Source organism: Cornus florida, unplaced genomic scaffold (assembly GCF_030987335.1).
Source record: "Cornus florida cultivar Cherokee Brave unplaced genomic scaffold, ASM3098733v1 CherokeeBrave_3.0.0_Hap2_Chr11, whole genome shotgun sequence".
Lineage (NCBI taxonomy): Eukaryota > Viridiplantae > Streptophyta > Magnoliopsida > Cornales > Cornaceae > Cornus > Cornus florida.
The window spans coordinates 83,623,785-83,647,189 of record NW_026775581.1 but is presented as its reverse complement, the minus strand read 5'-3'; the positions used below and the strand labels follow the sequence as shown (position 1 = coordinate 83,647,189).

At 35.2% G+C, this 23,405-nt stretch overlaps 3 protein-coding genes across 11 annotated transcripts; 1 reads left to right on the top strand and 2 right to left on the bottom strand.

Annotated features, from left to right (window-relative positions):
- Nucleotides 1–498: 498 nt before the first annotated feature.
- Nucleotides 499–4,419, top strand: LOC132286472 (protein REVERSION-TO-ETHYLENE SENSITIVITY1-like). The gene is made up of 3 exons (XM_059788821.1): nt 499–677; nt 3,349–3,749; nt 3,878–4,419. The coding sequence occupies exons 2-3, from the start codon at nt 3,441–3,443 to the stop codon at nt 4,298–4,300; spliced, it is 732 nt and encodes a 243-aa protein (XP_059644804.1). The 5' UTR covers nt 499–677; nt 3,349–3,440; the 3' UTR covers nt 4,301–4,419.
- An 849-nt stretch (nt 4,420–5,268) lies between these two features.
- Nucleotides 5,269–9,711, bottom strand: LOC132286470 (uncharacterized). 2 transcript variants are annotated; one of them, XM_059788812.1, is made up of 6 exons: nt 9,449–9,711; nt 8,023–8,100; nt 7,877–7,941; nt 7,271–7,762; nt 7,100–7,190; nt 5,269–5,676 (listed from the first exon to the last, which is right to left on the bottom strand). In XM_059788812.1, exons 1-6 carry the CDS (start codon nt 9,548–9,550, stop codon nt 5,590–5,592), a joined length of 915 nt encoding a protein of 304 aa, XP_059644795.1. In that variant the 5' UTR covers nt 9,551–9,711; the 3' UTR covers nt 5,269–5,589. The 2 variants fall into 2 exon arrangements, with proteins under 2 accessions (XP_059644795.1, XP_059644794.1); XM_059788811.1 differs by having other exon boundaries at nt 8,023–8,093; nt 9,449–9,709.
- A 702-nt stretch (nt 9,712–10,413) lies between these two features.
- LOC132286471 (calcineurin B-like protein 10) lies at nt 10,414–18,973 on the bottom strand. 8 transcript variants are annotated; one of them, XM_059788814.1, is made up of 9 exons: nt 18,697–18,965; nt 18,443–18,581; nt 18,238–18,320; nt 13,975–14,034; nt 13,392–13,500; nt 13,245–13,297; nt 11,596–11,676; nt 11,366–11,478; nt 10,414–10,930 (listed from the first exon to the last, which is right to left on the bottom strand). In XM_059788814.1, the coding sequence occupies exons 1-9, from the start codon at nt 18,706–18,708 to the stop codon at nt 10,876–10,878; spliced, it is 705 nt and encodes a 234-aa protein (XP_059644797.1). In that variant the 5' UTR covers nt 18,709–18,965; the 3' UTR covers nt 10,414–10,875. The 8 variants fall into 8 exon arrangements, 7 of the variants coding, with proteins under 7 accessions (XP_059644797.1, XP_059644799.1, XP_059644796.1 ...); XM_059788816.1 differs by having other exon boundaries at nt 18,449–18,581; nt 18,697–18,964; XM_059788813.1 differs by having other exon boundaries at nt 18,410–18,581; nt 18,697–18,963.
- Nucleotides 18,974–23,405: the final 4,432 nt, after the last annotated feature.

Below are 23,405 nucleotides of genomic sequence, written 5' to 3'. Positions count from 1 at the left end.
GAAATATAAAATAAATGTGATAAAATAAGATGTGTGTTGAATTTTTTTTTTTTTTTTTTACATCAGAGAATCTAGCCTCTCGGATGGAATGTACCGTTTTTGATCGAATGAAAATGAAAAGAAAAAATTCTATCACTCCACATGAACTCGGTGGAAATCACAAGATGATCCTGCCTTCACAAGTGTACAAAGGATAAAATCCAATTAATGAATAAAAAAATAAAAAATGAAAAGGGGAAAAGGTGATAATTATTTGTTCCTCCTAATTGTGGTCAGAAAGATAAAACAAATTGGAACATGTAAATTGCTGTAAATGGCATGCAATTTTAGAGCTGCATAAATTGGAAACATGTTGTCATTTTTATTTGTTCCCGTGTAGGACCCACCACGGAAAGTAAAATTAGGGAATAGGTTCATGCACCTACTCATCTTCCTCTTTCTTGTGTTCAAAGGACCAAAACAATAAATCAATTTTTTTAAAGAAAAAAAAAGAAAAAAAAATTCATAAATATGTATAGTCTGAAGAAATCAATGCATTTGCTATTTGGGTTCTCTCATTTCCATCTTCTTCTTCTTCTTCTTCTTATTCTTCTTCTTCATCACCTAGTGTACGACCACAATACTTTCTCACGATCTTCGTCAATCTGCTTCGCCTCCATCTTCATTGACTCATACAGGTCCGTATCACCCTTTTTTAGTTCCCATCTTGTTGTCTCTTTGATGTTGATAGCAAAAGCCTTCACATTTTTGCTACTTTGGATTCTGGTTTTTGTGTTTGATATATTATGACGAGAGTAAAATCGTCAAAAATGCAATTCTGGGTCTGTATGGTTGCCGAGAAATACGGTGGAAAGTAAAAGAAAATCAATTTTGAAGTCTTTCTTTTTACTGTGGTTTTGGGTGTTTGTACAAGTCCAAACCTACAGATGGGAGTTTATATTTTCTTTATTCTCACTCTTTCCTTCATGTTCTCAGAAGCCAAGCATTTGGTGTATGATCATTTTACTTGGAAACTCTTCTGAATCTATAAGGTCATCAATTGTGATATATACTATATAATAGAAAGTTCTTATTGGTAAATGGCTGTTAGAACTTTTGATTACTTGTGCGAATTAGACTTTGATTGTGTGTTTTTATCAGTATATTGATTATATAGGGAGTTCTTATGTGTAAATGGTTGTTAGAACTTCTGATTATTTGTGTGAATTAGCTTTTGATTGTGTGTTTTTATTAGTATATAGATTATAATGATTTGTTCAATTAGTTTAAAGTAGTGGCCAATGCTCAAGGCTTTTAGATTAACTAGGTTTGCATTTATGTTGCGTTGAAATGCATCGTGATTTTGATATAACCATGTCATGCTGGGGCAGATGATTAGTGATGTGATTTATTCAGTCATGTCTCAATGACGAGACCCTTTTGGGGGGTTTTGGCAAAAGAAGAGAAAAGAAAGTGCATAAAGTTGAGTTATATCTTAAACATTCTCACCCATTTCCTTCCTCCCACCACATCTCCTTTATCTCAAGTGCATTCGGAAGTTAAAAGGAAAGGGAAGGAAAAGGAGAGCATGCTACGGCTTAAAAATGAGAGGGGAAAGGAAAGGAAAGGAAAGGAAAAAGAGGAAGGGATTTGTAAACCTCTGTTCAGAGTGCTTTCACTATCCTTTTATTATACCTTTTATTGGAGTGTAGAAGACTTTTACTTTCACTCCCAGGTGTAGACTAGTGTTACCCATCCCCACCCCCAACTTCGAATCCCATAGGGGTGGTGGTTTGATTCCAAAAATGATTTGGACCAGACTTCTGGTTTGATTCGATTCTAGGGTTAACAATTCAGTGGCAATTAGGGATGGTAATTTGTCTCGCGGGGACGAGTACCCACCCCACCCCATTTATAGTGATTTTGGGGGACCGTTTAGCTTATTTGGGCGGGGATGATTTTTATTAATGAAAATCCGCGTTGATTCGGAACGGGGATGAGGAGAGGTCACCTCACCCCGCCCCGTTCAGATAGGTAAATTACTAAATTACCCTTATTTTATTAGTATATATAGTTAGTTCTAAAAACCTTAACTCACATTCACTTATTTTCTCAACCGTTCTAGTGATCGGCACAGCCCTACAAACTAAGAACGCTTATACCCTTGAATTTTATGTTAAATTATTGATTGCCCATTTTTTATGATTTTTTTCAATAGTTATATAATTGTATTTAAGGAAAAAAATTAAAAAGTGAAAAGAAACTCTGGAGCTAAACGGGGTGGGGTGGGTGCTCGCGGGGGTAAAAAAGTTAAACGGGGCGGGGATGTGAGGAAAGGTCCCCTGTTTAGGCAGTTTTGGGCGGGGATGGAGCGGGAGTTTCTAAACGGTTGTGGGGGCGGGGGAGGGTACACCCGCCCAAAACCGTCCCGTTGTCATCCCTAGTGGCAATTCTAAAAGGTAGTAGAACCAGGGATCTAAATTTTGAACCAACCCAAACTTAACTGTGGTGTTTGTGTACTTGAATTGATTTGGTTGACAATTCTAGTTACCGGTGGATTACACACGCCAAATGAACGCGCACACGTATATATTTCATCATCGTCACATCTTTGTCTTTATCCTATATGAAAGGGGTAGGCCACATGAATCTCCTTTTATCATTCTCCTATTTTACACACGTCTCCTCTTATATTTAATTTTTTTAAAATCATTTTTAGATACTTCATTTCATGTAGGTTTTGGTCAGCCTCTTTATCACTTATCTTTTATGCAAACAACTACTTATGTATGCTTCGTTGTTTCATATTTGTAAGTATTGTTTTAGATTGAGTTAGGTATATATTAGATGTATTTTAGGGATAATTAGTTTCCAATTAACATGTTAACCATGGGTTGAGTAAGGTCTGATATTGGGCTAGGCCTAGTTACTATTGACCTGTGTTTTTTGGTAAGCTCAATCCACGAAACTGAATCGATTCAAATTGTCCATTGCATGGTAGAATCCGACCAATTATGTCTACACAAAGGCTTAGTGGACTTGATAAATATGTTATGCTTTTTGGAAATTTTCAATAGGTAGTGGCATAGTTCATCATGCTTTGATTAATCTTCAATAATCATGCGCACATGAGAGTATATTTTGGAGCTCAAGTGTTGGAGTGCAACGGATGTATGTCATGCACACTTCACTCATCGAGAAGGAATCATTTATTGAGAAGTGATCACATTATTCAGTCATCATGGATTAGGAAACTCCATGGTTTGATAATTGAATGTGCAATAGATGCTAATATTTAATAATTTTAATTTTAATCTAGTTGGTCTTTTGCGTGAGAGATGGCCTTAAGAAGAAATGTGTTTCTTGCAGATACACTGTACCATTGGCATTTTAGCTACGCTATGTTGGAGAGTGTTATTTGACATGAAACTGTTCGGTACGACAATATTATACAAAGCCAAATGTTGCCAGGAAGACTTTCTATGATGGAATTAAAACAAGCTCATGATGTTGAAGATACGAGTTCTGCACCAAGAATTCAGCATGATCCTTGGCCACTTAATGAGATTGATCCCAAGAAATCCAAGTTCCCTTGTTGTTTGGTGTGGACTCCTCTCCCAGTGGTCTCGTGGTTGGCGCCTTTCATTGGACATGTTGGCATATGCAAGGAGGACGGAGCTGTTCTAGATTTTTCTGGATCCAATTTTGTGAATATCGATGATTTTGCATTTGCTCCTGTAGCCAAATACATTCAACTTGATAGAGAGCAGGTACACTTCCACAATCGTTTTTAAATTCATCTTCGTTTGTGTTATTTTGTGTTCTCTCTCTTATATGCCCTGATGCTCACACAGTTGAAATGATCCACTAATATTTGAAATGTGACATGTTTAACCAGTGTTGCTTTCCTCCAAACCTAGCTGGGCACGCATGCAAGATTCGGTACAGGCATGCAGAGTATGGGACGGCAATCACTTGGGACGATGCTCTCCTGTCAAGTATGCGCCTCTATGACCACAAATCCTACAACCTCTTCACCTGCAATTGCCACTCATTCGCCGCTAATTGTCTGAACCGACTCTGTTATGGTGGATCGATGGGTTGGAACATGATAAATGTGGCTGCTCTTGTGCTGTTCAAGGGACGGTGGGTTGATAGCTTGTCAATCTTAAGATCATTTATGCCTTTTATGGTGATGCTTTGCCTGGGTATTTTCGTGGTTGGTTGGGCATTCTTGATTGGGCTGCTATCCATCTTTCTACTCCTCGTCGGCTGGTTTTTGTTCGGTACTTATTGTGTCAAAAATCTGTTAGAATGCTAGATCCTTGTGCCAATAATGCACAAGATTTAAATTATGTCAAAAGATGGCTCTAACAAACCTATATTAAGAGTAATGGATTATACTTTTTGGAAAAGGAAATTGGAATTTATTATTGAATTTATTCGAAGTAAGGGATGAACATGTGATTTCTCTTTTGCTATTTGATGATGCAAGAAAATGGTAACACGGACTGAACTCGTCGTAGATAGTTTCTTTTTTTTTTTTTTTTTGGAAGAGAACTAAGACCTGTATAAGAATCTCCTACACTTGATCCATATATTCCTAACTTTTGATTTTTGAATTGCTCAAATTCGGAGTTACTGTGATTTTTTAAATGCTAAACAAGGGTTGAAACAAAACAAAACAAATGTCACTGCAACAATCTCAATCAGGTCGGTGTGTGTGCGTGCGCTACTGAATATATGCAGCCTTGAAATAATGGGAGTGTGCTTTGAAGTTATTTTTTGCCTGTTAGATAAGAGAAACATGCCACAATTTTGAAAAGGATTCTGAAGCTCCATTAAAGAGAGCATTTCTTTTGTTGAAGTACAGTCGTACAGACGACGAACTCAATATGAAAAGAATCAGTTAATAATAATATGAAGATCTGGGAAAACCCCGTGCAAGAGTCCCACCTTCTGTTGCAAGGTCTGGGGAGGGATAGATGTTCGTGTTGTTTTCTTGTTTCGTTCATGTGACCTCCAGGTCACTGTAATAACAACGTCACTGTAAAATAGGCCTACACAACTGCTTGCATTGCAACTCCTCTATTGATAATATCATTTCCTAAAAGAGAGCCTAGAAGCAGGTCTATTTCTCAGGAGTCATTTGGATCTTGAAAATCAATGCCATTAAGCAGTTGGGTACTAGCACTCTCCATAGAAACAAGAAGGACCCAAGTGGAGCAACAATTAAGAAACAAGGAAACCAAAATTGATCAACTTTCATTTAAAAAATAAGTAAATAACTAGAACACAGGAAAACAAAATATAATTATTACACGACAAGATGGAAATAGGAGTAATACAAAATCCGAAAGAAAGCCAACATTAACTAATTCCCTTCAGTATTTGAAACAGGTTAGTTAAGTGCAAATGCCGTGATCAAGAACACGAGCATTCTCGTTATAACAAATGCTATAAGAAGACAAACATCAAGAAAAAGATTGCAAAACAGTGTGTTTGAGTATCAGGGTGGCTCCATTATTACTGCTTGTATCTTCGGTTCATTAAATAAAGCGAGAGTAATGTGTTTCATTTGATGCAACAGAGCTTTTGACTAAATTCACCTCATGCTCCATACTTGGGGGCCTTCCAAAGCTTAAATGCAACTTCATGCAGGAACCTGTCCGCGGGTATTGTGAGGTTTCCACCGTGCTTCATGAAGAAGAACGATACTTTAATAATATGATGTTTGAAACAAGTGTACAATTACTACAAATAAGTACACAACTATACATGTATACATCAGGTAAAAAACATGAAAACTTTAGGACTTATTTGCGGTCACTTTGAATACTATTTTATGTCAAAAACTGAAAAACGAGAACATGGGAAGAATTTCTGTGAAGAGTCTTTTTTCTTATAACTGCTTCAGGAAAAAAATAGAAAACAAAGAAAAGAAAACAAAAACAATTTTGTTTTCATTTTCAAGAACTCAGGTCCCTTAAAAACAGAAAACAACTAAAGAAGCTGAAGCTGCAGCTTCTTCAAAATTTTAATTGTTTTCTTTTTTATTTTTGGAAGTGATAACTGAAAATAAATACAAATTTTAGAAGTAATACTAAACAGGACCTTAGAATCCTGCATATGATTTTCTATCAGCATAAATGGTTTCATATGGAAAGTTGCACTGAACTCTAAGAAATGAAAACTGTCAACTGCACCTAAATAAGCCTGAGACAATTTATCAACAGGGCAATACCATAACATATCAAATGCTATTACACTTCCAAGCATACAGCAATATGATACAGAAAATGTATTTGATTGAAAGCTCTTCAAATTTATAAAGAGCAATCTAAATGTGCATTAGAATACAGTATAATGTAAAATAATATGATATGATATAAATTATAACATATCATCTTTGTTTTTTGCTTTGTTTCTTTATTTATTATTATTATTATTGGTTCTACATTTTGGGCACACAAGCATTTTGAAGATTTCACAGACATGCTAGTTTTCGAAGTGACAAAATTAATCGGAATTCAACATTCTCCTGCAAAAATAGACTCATGAAGCCATATGAAAAACAAAATCAATACAGAACCTGTAGGAATTATCACGTTTACATGCAAATAGAAGTTTATCAATTATGCTCAGATTTGCTGCAGCCAAATTGTATCAAACTTCTAATCACATTTAGGAAAAAGTACAAAATGACCAAGGAAACTTCTAGAAATTCCTAATTTCTAGATTTCTGCATGCACATATTAAGCAAAACATATCTGATGCAAATGAAATACTAATTTCCTTATCACTTCAAGCATGCTGTGATTAGATGCAATGATAATGAGGCTGCAGATGGATAATACCAGTATTTGATTTACAATTTCAGTCCGTTAAATTTCTCCACCAGATCAAAAGCACATGTAAGAGAGCAAGAGCTTTGTAGTGATATAGCATTTATGTGCAAATAAACTTTTTAAAGTATTAGTCCTCACAGTAGTTCAGGTATTGTTAAAAGCAATAAAATAGTAAAAAGAACAAACTAGTAAAAGTATGGAAACATGAGTTAGAACAACCTTCAAAGTTCAAAAAATTAAGAGTTTTCTGACATTATATTTGTCAATAATACCTCTTTAAAATCTTTAAAACAAAAAGTCTCCGCCATATCCGTACGGGTAACAGAACTCTGCCACTGAGCAATCAACATTGGGCAATGGTTCCTGTTAAAGAATAAATTAGCTGGAGCCAATCAGCCAAAATGCATGTCAAAGCACTGGAAAACATATGAAGTTCACCTTACCTAATGTTCTTCCGTTGATTCCCACCTTTCATGGTGTAACTTTGTCGAGGGAAAAGCAAGGAAATATCAGAGTTATTCTCGTCTTTAGTGATCAAAACTGATAAACTATGATTATCATCATCTGAGACAGCCCCATAGCTCATCACAACAGACATGTGTAAACGTGAACCGATTTCAGCAGCAGTCTGGGCTATGTGCATTATCCCACCAACCAAACCATTGACATATTCCGTGTTTTTCTGACCACTTGTATTTTCCCCAGCTCCAATGTGGACAAAAACTAAATCGAACTGGCTTGTTTCCAAAGTCCTCCTTTCTTGAAACCCAAGAAGCTTCAGTAACTCAGAGGCCACAACATCAGCCGGAGGTTCAGCAAGGGGATCATTGTTGTTGAATAATTCATTCAATTGCAACATCGTGAAGCCAAGTTTGCCTCCAAAAGATTTCATGCTGGAATTGCTTGTAATTATAGCAGCTCTCATTCCCATAAACCTAAAGTCCAATAAAGCACCATGTTGCTTGATATAATCATCGTACATATAAGTACATTTCATAATCATCAATATTACAAGTTTACAACCGTACAAAAACCAAAAGCAATAATACCTCTCTGATATAGTTCTTGTTAAATACTTCTCTTGACATTCTATTTTAGCAGTATCTTCCCCACTCTGGAAAACCATAACAAAGGCTGTAATATACTATTTTTAATGAAACCATAGTTTATAATGCTTAAAGTAAGTGGATCTCACCATATTGGGACTAGCTTCACACACATCCAGTAGCTGTGCAAACTCTCTAACTATTCTTCCTTCTTCGCTTTCTGAAATCTAAAATCCCAGTCAATCCCTAAAGTAATAAATGAGGTATGTAGAAATGTTGAAAATGAATTTCAGGAGTGGACTGAAAGAAGCACAACAGATTCTTTTCTATTCCAGACCAATCACTTTCCAACACAGACAGCAATTAATCCATAAGAGAGTTTTTGGTCAAGTAGCAGAGGTTGCTGTATATGTACATTTGAATCAATAGATGGAAGATGGATGAAAACGAGAGAAAAACAAAGCAATTGAGCCAAAGGGTTTAATGTCTAAAACTAAAAGGAAAACAGTTTCTTCAATAGATTATAGAATATAATTTCACAGGTGAGAAAAAATAACTAGATAAAAAAAATAAAAATAAAAATAAAAAAGAAGAAGAAGTGAGAATGAGCCTATGATACATAAATTAAAGAATTAACAGTATATAAAAGTTGGTGACGGATAAGTAAAACACGAATGGAGATATTGAGACATATTAGTGATAGGGAATGGGATATATGTTAATAGACATGACAATGACAGAGAAACATTAGAAGAAATGTAATAGACAAAAATAGGGAAGATGTGTTTTTTAGAATGAAACACAATTAAGCATCGCTAGTACAACTGACCCAAGAACAATTCGACATAAATTGGACTTTATTTTGTGCCCATGTGAACACCACTATGCCAATTGTGATTAGTTCTTTCTGATGTGAAAACGAATATAGGTTACAACTTCTGAAAATGACTTCAATTTTGGGAAAAATTAAAATTGCTTTCATGTAAAAATTCTAATCAGCGACAAATGCCGGATTAAACAATTTCATTTCCAAACAAATTGATTGTTGTATTTCATAGTTTTCACAATCTCCGATTCATAAAAAAATAAAACCTCCTCTAAGTCTGACCTAGATTAATACACCATTTTGGCCTAATTCTATCAATTAGAAAGCAAAGGATCATAAAACATTCACTTTCTCTAGTTCTCTCAGCAACCAAACAGAGGGCCAGGACTGTTATGTATCTAAAACTATTTATACCCAGCAATTAAATCATAAACAAAGATATGCTAACTTCGTCGTGGGTGTATCTTCATTTTGTTCGTTCTGCATAATTACTATATCAATTCGAAGAACTGAAAAAAATGGAATAATTATTTATAGGAACATAGATATATATATATATATATATATATATATATATGTAAAGGGTCATTAGGATACATACACACATACATGCCTGTGTTCGGAAAGATTTTACCAAAGATGAAAGCTCAAAATGAACAGAGTCGCGTACAAACTGGCAGTCCATTGTCTATATTTGTAATAGGGATAAGTGTGTGTATGTGGTGTGTGTATATAGAGAAGGGGCAAACCTGAAGGAGGGGAATTGGGGAGGGACAAGAAGCCACATAAGCCACGGGACGCGAGGGAATGGAGATGGGTATGTGATGGATTGACGAATTGCGCCAACCCATCACCGTATAACACCAACGCTCTACTCGGCTTGTCTGCCATTTTCTCTCTCTACCAAGCTTTGGTCTCAATTTGAAATTAGACAAGATGGAGAGAGGAGTGATGAGTGAGAAACCGAGTCGTCTTTTGCGATTCAAGGTAGCGTCGATGGTTTTGGAAAAGTAAAGTAATGACGTGGCTTACATCATAGACAGCACAAACAAAAGTAACATACCTGTGGAGGTGAGATTATCAATTTATTTTCTAAAGAAAGTCGTTGGGAAGAAAATGTTGATCAAAGATTCCATATATTTAATGTATTTAAAATTATAATTATAAAATAGTTTTAGATTTTTTTATTTTTTTTTCTTAACTGTACTCACACACACGTGCCTCTACCGAGACTCGAACCCCTGACCTCCTTTTGAAAAGTAAGAATTTAGTACCGTTAAGCCACTGGTCCATTAGTAGTTTTAGATTTTAAAATCATGTTAAGCTCCAATTGTTACACTACCATTCAACCCAACCCTAATTAAGTTTTAAAAAATTTCAGCTGATGTTCAACTCTAATTATCAAAAATAATTGCTCTCGTAGTTACAGATAGTGACTGAAAATGTAATGAAAATTTTCCCATTTGTTTGATAAGAAATGCAAATCGAATATCAATAATTATAATTCTACATGTGAAACATTTCTCAATATCTTAGTTAATTTGTAATAAAAGAAAATTCCATTTCTATAGTTAAAAAGAGATGCTTCTTAGTTGAACATGACTTGTTTATTAAACGAGCTCACGCCAAGCTTTAATCAAGTCGAACCCAAACTGTTTGCGAATAACTCTGTTTGTTTGCAGCCATGAAGTCCATGAAAAAAAACACAAGGGAAGAGGAAAATGAAAGCAGAAGTTCAACTCAAGGTGGCAATGTAGGGCGACTTCCCAATTTTCAACAATCAGCATCCACAGATATATGGATTTACCGGAAACGGGGCAAAAAATTATATACACACAAGGTTAGCCCAAATGTAAAAATAAGGAAGCAACAATACTAAACCTTTCACAAACTCAGTAATCTAATAACATTGTATAATGCAAAGCTTTCAAATTGGATTATAAAAAATCAATGACTTTGTCTATTTTTGGTAAGGAATGAATCAATTGAGACTGTTGTTCTCACTTGCATGAATAGGCAGCACCTCCATGTCTATGCAGGAATTCACTGACATGGATCATAATCATTTCGGAATTCAAATCCGCTAAAGTTGACGGCACTAAGCAGCTCTATCCGAGGCTGCTGAGCTGCTGCTTTGCCACGGATCCCCTTCGTGGAAAAAGAACGCTTTTGAGTCTCAGTCCTCAACCTCGGTGTTGAAAACAAAACTTGGAAATGCAGTTGTGATGTCCCTGAGAGATGAGAATGTTACAAATAAAGTTGGACTGTTTGTCAAGTTTGTCAAGTTTCAACATCAAGTGAACAGTTAGAAAGCACTCTCGAAGAAATCGTTGGTTCGGTTGAAGGGATCAGACCCAATGATTAGAAGTTTCATAATTGCTTTAACTTCTAAACTACCAGTAGCCAATCAAATCCACTCTCATTGTGATGAAAAGTGAGGGAGAAAAGAAAAAGAACATAAAACATGGCTGACGTTTTTTTATTTCCTTTTCTTTTTCCCTTTTGAGAGAGAGAGAGAGAAAGAGCACTGTGGTTGCTAAATAAAATAATAGATAGAGTGTGGGAAATATGGTGAGTCATACACGATAATTTTATTATAGATCTGTGGAAAACTAAAAGGAAGGGGGAAAAGGGGCAATACAAAGCCATAGGAGCAAGTAGCATACTTCAAATAAGGAAGAGTCATGTTCTTCAGGATGGTGGGGTGTCTGATAACAAAATCCTTCCATTCTTCTTTACCGATTTTACCATCCCTGTCAGCATCAGCATCAGCAAACGTCTGCGGAAAATGAATACAGTTTGGTTGTAATATGTTCGAAAAGATGAGCAATAATTATAAATAAAAAATAAAAATAAAAAAGGAAAAGGAAAAATCCTAGCTTGGACTAACTAATACCTTGTCAATGATATCCTCAAGAAGTTCTTCTGACAGATTCATATCAGATTCCGTCAGAATTGCAGTTACCATTTGCTTAACCTGCAAGCATTTGTTACAATATGTTCTCTTAGCTTCCATTGGTTATAATAGCGTTGGATAGAACATGAATAGCTTATTCTGGGACATCCTTAAATCATGATTTACTAACCAAAAATATGACAACCAATATATAATGGAACTGATAGTGTGGCACTATCGAGGGAATAAGTGACAATGATATATTTGGAGAAATAATGGGGGAACAAAAAGTCTAATAGAATCCTACTTTTTCATTGGGCTCTGCAACCATGTAGGCCAATCATTCCAAACTGCTCTGGACAGAAAGAGAGATCTCATTATGCATATAATTAGGCTCTAAACATAAATCCCAGGTCCTGAGGGTCATCCAAAGTGTTAGAGAGACGAGAAGCATGACTAAAAGGATAAGTGATTCTCTTCTAGACTTCTGAAAAAATTCAGTTGATCAGGAAGCTATCTGGGCACATGCAGGAATAAGAGAGGAATGTATACAATCAGTGCACCATTTAAGCAACATGAACTAATCAAAAAAAAAAAGAAGCAACATGAACATTCAGTCCATCAGAAAAAACTAAAAGCATGGGAACCCAAGCAAACTTCCTTCAACAGAAGTGCTCACATCCGATTCTGTAATTCACGTATCCATTCATATGCGAGAACTTCAAACAGAATTCAAAGCTGAAGTATGGGACAAGGAAAATGCATTCTTCTTTACAAGAGTGCCAGTGCGAACCCCCCCACAACAAAAAAAAACATTTCCTGACCAGTTCGGGCAATCTTCTCCGGGAATAATATTTGTTTGCATGGAGTCGATTTCATAGTCCAAGCACCCAAGAGAAGAGTTAATATGACATGTTTCATGGACTAAAAAAGTAAAGTTATTGCACAACCAGCGCATCATCCCCCAACCCAATGACCAAAAAAATGCAAGCAGCCTATTTATCTGGTGGCAACTTGACTTAAAAATACAAGCAGCATTTAGAAAGAAGAAGCTTTGATATATCCAAATTGGAATTAATTACAGCCCCCCCGGGCAACCAAAAGAAGGCAAGAAGCCTATCTATTTGCCCAAGAGAAGAGTTAATATGACATGTTTCATGGAATAAAAAAGTAAAGTTATTGCACAACCAGCGCATCATCCCCCAACCCAATGACCAAAAAAATGCAAGCAGCCTATTTATCTCGTGGCAACTTGACTTAAAAATACAAGCAGCATTTAGAAAGAAGAAGCTTCGATATTTCCATATTGGAATTAATCACAGCACACACACCCCCACACCCCCGCCCCCCGCGCGTGCATGAGGGGCGACCAAAAGAAGGCAAGAAGCCTATATACAAGCAGAACTAAGAAAGTGGTGATAACTAATAAGCTTTAATACTTCCACGTTGGAATTAATTACTAGTTCTATTTCAATACAAAATTATTTTTAGGGGAATCAGTTAAAAGCTTAAAAAAACAATACATGAAATGAGGGCATGTAATAACTATAATTTTACAGGGCAAACAACAGCTTAGAAATTACTTCTAGCATTTTCTTAGATATACCTATAGCATTTTCTCAGGTATACCTAAAGTATAGTGCACTTACTTCTTCTCGCTCAATAAACCCAGTTTGTCTCAGATCATAAAGCCTGAATGCAACTGCAAGGCATCAACAAGAAATGTATATGGGTTGTAGTTCATAATTGAGATGTAATTGATTGTATGAACTAAAATATTGCATTCAGTCTCTTACAATCTATCTTGTCTTCCACTGGAGCATATGGATGGAATACATTGAGTGCATGGACAAATTCATCAAATTCAATGACGCCATTTTTCTTTTCATCAAAAAGATAAAAAACCTAAAAGCAAGAGCAAATGGTTGAGAAGTGTGTCACCTTAGGTAATGCGGAGTTATTAGCGTAAATCCCATGAAGAAGGAATGATAAAATGGAAATGGCATTTCTTAGTGTTCATTTGGAATTCTAAAAAGTAACAAATATTGTATATACACGCATTCAACTTCGGATCCCAAAGGCACCCAAAAAATAGATCTAAAACTATGAAAACTTTTACATGGAGTTCACAGATATACATTTTTTACTGCCTTATTCCCTTTTCTTTTTATTGTTCTTTTTTTAATAACAAGCTTCTTGTCAAAGAAAGTTCTTCATTTGATCTTCTGAGTGGCATTTAGTCATTACACACAATCAAATTCCAATAAATGCTAACTTGGGGGTTCATATGCTAATAATACCATTTCTTATTTTGATCCAAGCAATTGAAGTGATGTTTTTCAATAATTAATCATAGAATAGGGAAATAAAGGCATTTACCCGGTCTAGAAAAAGATTCTCGCCATATGGAGTCCTGAATATTGCCAATTGAAGCTCTTCCTACAAAGTGATTAACATTGAAGAAAAATAAGCATAGACCCAGAGTACAAAACTTTGTTTTGTGATGTGTATATATGAGTAAGTTGCTTATCAGGGACAAGTTTGCTTTTGCAATTTTACAGAACGCTCACAGTATTATTAAAGTTCAGCTTTACATGGATAAGATTCCAGAAAGATTGATGAAAACCTTATGGAATTGGTCTGTGTAAAAATTAACAATTAATTAGATCCACTTCCTATCAAAAACCTGGCATATAATGCAAAATTACATCATACAAATAAAATATCTAGAGTTTTCCTTGGGAGTGTGACATGGGTTACTTCAGCGCCATAGTGCCTGGTCTTGAACAGTAGCTCGAGGCATTTTCTCTACCCCTTCTTACTCTGAAAAAGCGGGGCCACCTTACGTCCTTGAACCAATAACCATCTTTTGGCATTATTAACCTTGCTTTTCATGAATCTGGCTCTGATGATCACATTAATCATCAAGGAAGTTACCAATCAGTAACCAAAGCAACATTGTACATTTGGTTGGTTGCTGGAATAAAATTTCTAAATTAAATTAGTTTCATGGTTCCAATAATCTACTGACCTGTGGAACCCAAAGGAACTTGTGAAAACTAAACAAAGGTAACTTAAAAGGGGGAGGAAGACATAAGGAATACATGAAACTCCTCATGGAGAAAGACCCAGAAACCCCTCTTATGTTTTTGAGGAATATACTCTCTATTAAGTGTGCCAGAGAAGACCTACTCATGTGTCCTGAAAAAAAAAAAAAAAAAAAAAAACCATCTCACTAGACTACATCTATTGTCTATGAGCCCATTTACTGTATCTCAAGTCAACAAACTACATTTTCAAGAATGCCCATTTATCTACAAGAAAATTGCCAACTTAAGATTGGGGGGGAAGATTCCACTTTTCTATCACAAGTTTAACAATAGTCCCTTGATAGAAAATCATCACTTATATAGTGAAACCACCAATTTAACCTTGACTTGAACCATGGAAAAGTTAAATGCCTTCCAAACTTCTCTACTTGAGCCACCACATCCTCCCTTAATGTGCATCTTCCATATGCTAGTATGATCTACTTCCATTTTTCTATCCAAAAGCGCTCAAAGCTTAACCACATGCTTACATGCATTCAAAAGAATCAATTTATCCACTATCGTCACACCCTTGAAAGTAGCCTGAAATTCCTTCTTCACCCATGAGTAGAAGGGAACAACTAACATTAAAAAACTTCTGAAATTTCAAGTCTAAACTATAAATTAGAACAAACGCTACAAACTCCAGTTTGTTCTACAAAATTTGAACATAAATCCTACTGACCTAACAAATTCAACTTCCATGAAGATTTGGACATCAACCGGCAATATATACTTCATATTCAACAACGCCCAAAGTCAATTCTACAACTTTATTTACTAGATTTATGGAAAGACAATGTTTTATAAGTCCAGTCGCCGTCAAGCAAACTCAAGCACAGTGCTTTGTGGGGCCCACCAAGCTTCGTAGACAGTGTCAGCCTACCAAGCATTTTCCTTAGTGGATTAAGCAATTCCTTTTTCCTTATCCACGTGATTCATAAACAAAAAACTCCCTCGCCTCTATTAAACCAAGATTCTTGAACCAAACTCTTCGCTTTTAATCTCCAACATTCTTTCTTACATTGAGCAGTCACCCCACATTACTGATGTGGACTTATTAGTGGGCCATTATTCTAAAGAGAGCTTTTTTCCCTTGGTTGTCACTTTGCTATAAAGACTTTGCTTCGTAGACAGTGTCAGCCTACCAAGCGTTTTCCTTAGTAGATTAAGCAATTCCTTTTTCCTTATCCACATGATTCATAAAAAATAAAAAATAAAAAAAAATAATAAAAACTCCCTTGCCTCTATTAAACCAAGATTCTTGAACCAAACTCTTCGCTTTAATCTCCAACATTCTTTCTTACATTGAACAGTCACCCACATTACTGATGTGAACTTGTTAGTGGGCCATTTTTCTAAAGAGAGCTTTTTTCCCTTGGTTGTCACTTTGCTATAAAGACTTGGTATCATGCAAACTATCTAAGGATGAATTCATTCGCAGTTCACAATTACATGGTAAACTACTTACCATTTATACCAAAAGTGTGCCATCCAAGTACAACTTCCAACTTGTAACCATGTTCTCCAAACTTTCCGTGACTACACAAAAATGTGGCCACCTTATCCTTTTCATCCATCTTCTTAACAATGCATTTCATTTGGCTAATGTTTTAAAATCATTCAACTTTTGATCACCAATTCAACCATATAAATAATTTGATTTTCTTCTTTTGGAGATCCAATTTGTCAAAGATTTTGATTTGTATAAACTCTACAACTTCAACCATTCTCCATGGAATTTTTTTTACAAATTCTATTGGCCGATGTTTCTTTCGATTAATTTTGGTTTAATAGAGGAAAGGGAGTTTTTGTTTATGAATCACGTGAATTTGGTGTATCTTGCAGAAGTTGTTAGTGGGCCATTTTTCTAAAGAGAGCTTTTTTCCCTTGGTTGTCACTTTGCTATAAAGATTTGGTATCATGCAAACAATCTTAAGGATGAATTCATTCGTAGTTCACAATTACATCGTAAACTACTTACCCTTTTTACCAAAAGCATGCCATCCAAGTACAACTTCCAACTTGTAACCATGTTCTCCAAACTTTCCGTGACTAAACAAAAATGTGGCCACCTTATCCTTTTCATCCATCTTCTTAACAATGCACTCCATTTAGATAATGTTTTAAAATCATTCAACTTTTGATCACCAATTCAACCATCTATAAATAATTTGATTTTCTTCTTTTGGAGATCCAATTTGTCAAAGATTTTGATTTGTATAAACTCAACAACTTCAACCATTCTCCATGGAAATTTCTTTACAAATTATATTGGACGATGTTTCTTTCGATGGGCAAAATGAAATGCCATATAATAGCACAACATCTTAAGTTAAGCTCTTTCCATGCATCTTCTATGACAGTCATGCCTTCTGAAATGAACTAACAAACAATTCAATATAGCCATCAAACTCCTAATTCAAACTGGTTGCTCACCACTATTCAGTCAAACCCTGTTTTAAACAATTTGCCTAACATGTTGTGTAAACAGTTTGTACACCAAGGAATGAACGAACAAGTCAACAATCACCTTTACATGCAATGCTTGGATGCTCTAATACCTTGAAAGCAAACCTATCAGCTTCAAATACCAGTTATTGAGAATCCAGTCGCCAAAATCAAATTTCTGAACTAATATTAGTTCTTTGATCAGTAGCTGGCTAAAACCCTCAAAGCTCTTCTGCGAGATACACCAAGTGAAATGGAGAAAAATAATAAACCACAAGCTGTGCACAAGAGATGTGCATGCTCTTAGTCCACGAGAAAGCGGCAAGAGAAATTTCAGTCCCCTGTTGGAGAATTTACAAGGAGATGGATAGGGAACTCACTATCGCATACCTTTTAACCCGACACTCCAAATCCAACTACCAAACCAAAAGAAACTTGAGTTGGAATGACAATGGAGAGAACAAGAGAGACGAAATCTCTAACACCTTCACTTGAAAGTGATTTCACAACACATTTTCCTTCAAATAGCACATCATGCCTTTATGAAAATGAGCAAACCCTTTTAAACCAAGAGAGCAAGTAACATGGGAGTGGGCACTCTATTTTAAATAAAAATAAATAAATATTATGCTAATGCCCTTGGTAATCGATGTACTAATTTTCACAAATATCTAGATGAGCAAACATTTCCCAAATTTCCTTCGGACATATAGGGATGGGGATATGCCGCCTATGTGAATAAAGAAAGATCCAATTTGTTTATTTGAGTGTCAACTGAAATCCTAATTTTTTGAATCAAAGTGTCAAGGAAAGCGCGCACAATAATTTGACACTTCCAAAATGCAATAATCTCAATTCTGAAACCATGTAAAACCCAATTGAGACGCTTACAATATATTAAGAAACCTAGCTGAAATGGCTTGCAGTTTTAATTAATACTACACCTATTTATTGTCTGAGACACTGAATACAACATGAATTTCAAACTACTAACTTGCAATTAAACATATTGTTATAAAATCCTTTCACAAAAACTGACACCAAAAATTAAAAATTAAAAATAAAAAATAAAAATTTTGATTGTATTAAAAATTCAATATACCTTGTGTATTAGGCCATCGTCAATAATTGAACAGCTTAACTTTTTAAACAGCTCATAGAGTGCCTCCACTTCATTAACAGTGACTGGAACAATATTAATAAAACAATGATTTAGCTTTCAATTCAAAATCGAAACAACAAATTGCAGTGAAACAAAAGTTATATAAAATCACATCGAGATTCATCAGCGAGTCGAGAGAAATCACAAAAACCGTATCGCCATTTCCTGGGGCGTTGGCTGTATTGGAAACAGCCAGATACGACGAGTGTCAGAGCCTCGATTATGGCGACAAATGGTATGAATGCAGCACATATTCGTTCCCCTATTGTTAGAGAGCTCGATCTCTGTAATTACCAAAAATCAATCATACAATAAACATACATACAGTATACACATGTTTGTGTATAAGCAGAAGAAACTATCATGTGAAAGGGATGTTAGAGAGAGATTTTTATTTACCGAATAATCCATTGTTCTATGCAACAGCTCATCACGTATTTTCTGTCTTCTCCTTCTGGATGTAAAGCTTTCTGTCTCTCTAAAATGTTCTCTCTACACGGTCTCCATCGTTGCGTGTCAACGCGCTCGCTCTAATCCTATACGGAACATTAGATCTTATCTTGGGCCGTGTATGGTAACCAAAAAAAAAAAAATCTGATAACATTTCTTGTGAAAAAAATAGGGTTTTATGATCCATGATTGCCGATTGCTGTGATTTTTATATCAGCAATAATGATGAACACTGATTCATAATGAGGTGGCACTGGCCAATAAGGTTTTGTACCCACTGATGTGTAAAGTCAAGCTGTCATTCAGAATTGGATGTGATTACGTGTAAGGGACCATGATGTAGGTCTACAATCTCATAAATTCTCCTTATATATATATATATATATATATATTAATATTACTAATAAGTTAATAACACTCTCACAATCTTCCATTGCTACAGGTTTATGCTTTTTCTAATTGAGACAATGCCAATGTTAAGCTAGCTTGTGTTTTAAGAATAGCAACTATGGAGTATATCTCATGGGAGAAATTTTTACATCACAAAGGATATATGATATGGAGTAGTCTAATTGTTATATATATTTTACTCCCGTCAAATATATTTTATGTCCTTTCATTTTAATATATATTTTAAAACTTTTTATTATTTTTTTTTATGTCCTTTCATTTTTCTCTTTTTTTTATTTTTTTAATAATGTGTGATTTCTTTGCTCTTTTTCTATTTTGTTTCCTTTCAATTCTTCCTAATACCCGAAAGCATTTTTAAATTACTCGCGGGCTAAAGTAAAATAATAATTTACTAGGATAAATTAGACAATCTGACAGCCTCCTCCTACACATTAGCAATGACACTCATTTTTTGGAATATATATATATATATATATATATATATATATATATATCTTATTTGAATGTTTTAAGTAATATGATATAAACCATTAACTTTAATTTATTAAAGTGACACGGGATGACATGTGAAGTGCACGTGTTAGTCACCACATTTCATATTTTTCCTTATTAATATATTTTATGATACCCACTTTTGTTTTTTTAATGGTTGTTGTCAATCTTTACCGGATTGGATCTGTTCATGTGTTTAAAGGGCTTGAGACAAAATGGAATGTTTGTTTAGACTGTATTTAGATATAAATCTTTTAAATCTATGCTGAGATTGCCCTTTGTCAACAGCTAGTCTCAAAGTGAGGGTATACTAATTATAATTTTTTTTACCCTTTTAAATTAGATTATTATTATTATTATTTAGAGTTTAACACAAACTTTACTCGTATTTAACTCAAACTAGCACCGATCCAACTTCAGCAAATCACAAGCTCACGATGCCAAATAATATTATGTTGCGTTTGTTTGGTATATAATTTAAAATGGCAATGACCATTTCATTTGAATGAAAATATATTTCTGGAAATGAAAATCCATTTCACAACTAAAACTATGGAATGGACATTCCATTCCTTATTAAATTTTTTTAAAAAAATCAACTTCCAAAAAAATCCTCATATTCCAAATCAAAAAGCCATCACTACCTTTCACCACGACCACCTTCGCCTTTCACCACTACCACCACCTTTGTAATACCCCTAATTTTAAAAGAATAGTCTCGGTATTTTGATTAAAGATTTTATTGCATTTTCATTAAATTATTTGCTTATTTGTTTATTTGTTTAATTGGTTAATTGTGTATTTATTTAAATTAATTGTTTAATTGTAATTGTGTATTTATCTAAATTCATTGTTTAATTATTTATTTAATTTAATTATTTGGTTAATTGTTGATTTAATTGACTTGTTTTATTTAATAGCTTATATGATTTATTTGTTTTAATTCTGTGTATGCTTAGGTGAACTTAATTGGTTTATAATTTATATGTGTCGTATATAGTTTAGGTTTAGGGTTTTTCTTTTATGAGGTTATATTAGCCGACTTATAATTAGGTTAGAATTAGAAGTAGGTTTTATAGAAGCCTGTATATATATAAGTTAAGTGTCTGCCAAGGGTTTTAGAACCCTATTCACGTACTGTAAGGCAGAAAGAAACAAAGAGGGGTTTGAGAAGAAAAGAGAGAGAACTTGAGAGAAACATAGAGAGGCTCAAGGAGGAAAGAAAGGGTGTTGCTCATGGGTTAACCAAGAAGCAACAGAGGAGGAGAACAGTCTTGGGATTTGTCGGAACTCAGAGACAGTGGTTTAAGGTTTCAAAACTGAAACCAAAGGCAAGTTTTATTCTAACTCCTTCCCGTAAACCTGTGTTCTATGCATATTATATAATCTCCAAGAATTAATTCCAACTTTAAAACGGATGTTTGATGCATGTTACATCAGACTGTAAACTATTTTATGTTTAATTAACTAAAATTATTTTTCTTGCATAAACTATTTCGATTATGTTTTAAATTTTTGTCAAGCAATTCGTTTTGTAATTTGAGGAGTTTCTAGGACTTTTAGGACTTAAATTGGATCCTAAAAACTTTAAAAAATTGGGACAGAGGACCTGACCTTCGCCGGAAGCGAAGAAGAAGAACAGAGGAAGAGTAGCACGGCTCTCAGGGAGATAGCCAACTCCCTGGGTAAGAGAGCCGGCTCTCCATAAGGGAGAGCCGGCTCCCATGAAGAGGGAACCGGCTCCCTTGCTGTAACACCCATATGGGTGCATTTTCTGATGACAGACGGCTAAAATATAATTCTGAAACTTGTTTGGGGGTTTTTAAATAATGTATAGAACATACTTAAGACCCAGGAATGTTGGTTTATACTGTGGTAATGGACTTCATGAAATTTAAATACTAATTTGCATGTTGTCACGGAATAAGGAAGTTTTATTGCTAGTGATTGTTTTAGCAAATTAAACAGACAAATAGGAATGTATTTTTGGAATTTGAATGTTATGTGCTTAGTTTATACTTCTGAATATCATTATATCATGCTCTTGATTCATAATTGAGGATTAAATGGATATCATGAAATTCATATATTAATTTGCATGCTGTTAAGGATTGTGGAAGATTTAATTGCTAATTTTATTTTAGCAAATTAAATGGACTAGTATGAACGTATTTTTGGGATTTTGGTATAATGTGCTCAGTTTATATTTCTAATTATCATCATAACATGCCATAGATTTTAATTGATGAACGATTATAATTTATGTTCTGTCAATTATATGGATATAGATAGTCTAAATTGTTTATCATTACTCTAGCAGTTTAAACGGAGGTTATATGACTATAATCATATATTGGATGCATAAGAGGATCTTGTATCTGACTTCTATTATATTTGTCTCTGGATGTATTTGATGTTCGAATGAGTGTGCATCATTTATGGATTATATGCACCGGTATGGGACAGTGGCATATTAGGGATGGATTAGATCAAAATATTAATTCCTACCTATCTATACATATGAAATGGATTAACTAAAGCAGTTAAATTCTACATGGATTCATGTCTTGTCAACTAAAACAGTTGAACAACATATCGGATGTTTGTTTTATATTCTGTATTAGGAAGGATTTATATATATGATTATGGTACCGTGATATGAGCTTGAGTCTCAGGCTCATGGTTAGGGTGCGTATATCACCTAAGTTGTTGTTCCCTGGTAGGTCTAGGTATACATGACCACGTTGCGTGCGATTTGCATGTTACCTTCTACTCAGGTTGAGACAGAACTGTGGGCTAGTGAGCGTCCTATAGTGTGTATCTATATCTATATAGACTACTTAGTTATTGTTGAGCTATCTAGGATGTATCTGTGAATCGAGTTTCTGTATAGATTGTAGTAGAATAGAATTTGTACGTGGATCTGACCTACTCTTATATTTTTCCAGGTGTCCGTCAGTTCCAGGCTTAGAGCTTGATCGTGCTGAGCAGATATAGTCACTCATTCATTCGACTACGCAGAACTGCTTTCCATGTTTAGCTTTGGATTTTGTTTCAGTTGTTTCTTTTTCAGTTTGGGATTTTAATAGGGGTCCACAAGATGGATTCCCGAGTTGTTTAATTAATGAAGGTTTTTAATTATTGGATTTCAATAATATAATTTTGAGGATTTTTAATTTAGAATTCTTTTAGCTTTATTATTTTATTCTTATTTCATTTTTGTATTCTGTACTTATTTACATATTAATTGTTTGGTATCCCTCGGATCTGTGCTCGGACTTGATCACTTGTGGCTCTAAAATAGAGAGATATCATAGCCTTCCACCACCACCACCACCGACTTTCACTATCGTCCACCACTTTTCACCACTGACACCGCATTCATTTACCGCAACGGCCACCACTTTTCACCATCGCTACCACCACTGCCTTCCACCACCACCATCGCTATCGCCTTTCGCCACTGCCGCCACCACCACCGCCGCCTTTTACCATAGCTATCGCCTTCCACCACCACCGCCACCTTCACCACTACTACCACTTTCCGCCACCGCCACCGCTTTCAGTCGCCACTTCCTTCCAATTCCACCACCGCCTTACACCACCACCGCCGCAGCTACCACTACCACCACCTTCCATCACCACCGTCTTCCACCACTACCACTGCCACTGACTTCCACCACCGCTTTCCACCAACGCTTTCCACCAACGCCACCGCCACTGTTTTCCACTAACACCACAGTCACCTCCATTGG

What these genes read in the sequence shown, in the direction of transcription:
- LOC132286471 (XM_059788813.1), bottom strand. An exon ending in TTGAGGATATCATTGACAAG is followed by an intron (nt 11,479 to 11,595) that starts GTATTAGTTAGT and finishes CATTTTCCGCAG; the next exon opens with ACGTTTGCTGATGCTGATGC. An exon ending in ATGACTCTTCCTTATTTGAA is followed by an intron (nt 10,931 to 11,365) that starts GTATGCTACTTG and finishes CTCATCTCTCAG; the next exon opens with GGACATCACAACTGCATTTC.
- LOC132286472 (XM_059788821.1), top strand. Translation starts at nt 3,441, where the DNA reads ATGTTGCCAGGAAGACTTTCTATGATGGAATTAAAACAAGCTCATGAT. An exon ending in TTCAACTTGATAGAGAGCAG is followed by an intron (nt 3,750 to 3,877) that starts GTACACTTCCAC and finishes ATGTTTAACCAG; the next exon opens with TGTTGCTTTCCTCCAAACCT.
- LOC132286470 (XM_059788811.1), bottom strand. Translation starts at nt 9,590, where the DNA reads ATGGCAGACAAGCCGAGTAGAGCGTTGGTGTTATACGGTGATGGGTTG. An exon ending in ACAAGAACTATATCAGAGAG is followed by an intron (nt 7,763 to 7,876) that starts GTATTATTGCTT and finishes ATTGGACTTTAG; the next exon opens with GTTTATGGGAATGAGAGCTG. An exon ending in AATCAACGGAAGAACATTAG is followed by an intron (nt 7,191 to 7,270) that starts GTAAGGTGAACT and finishes ATTCTTTAACAG; the next exon opens with GAACCATTGCCCAATGTTGA.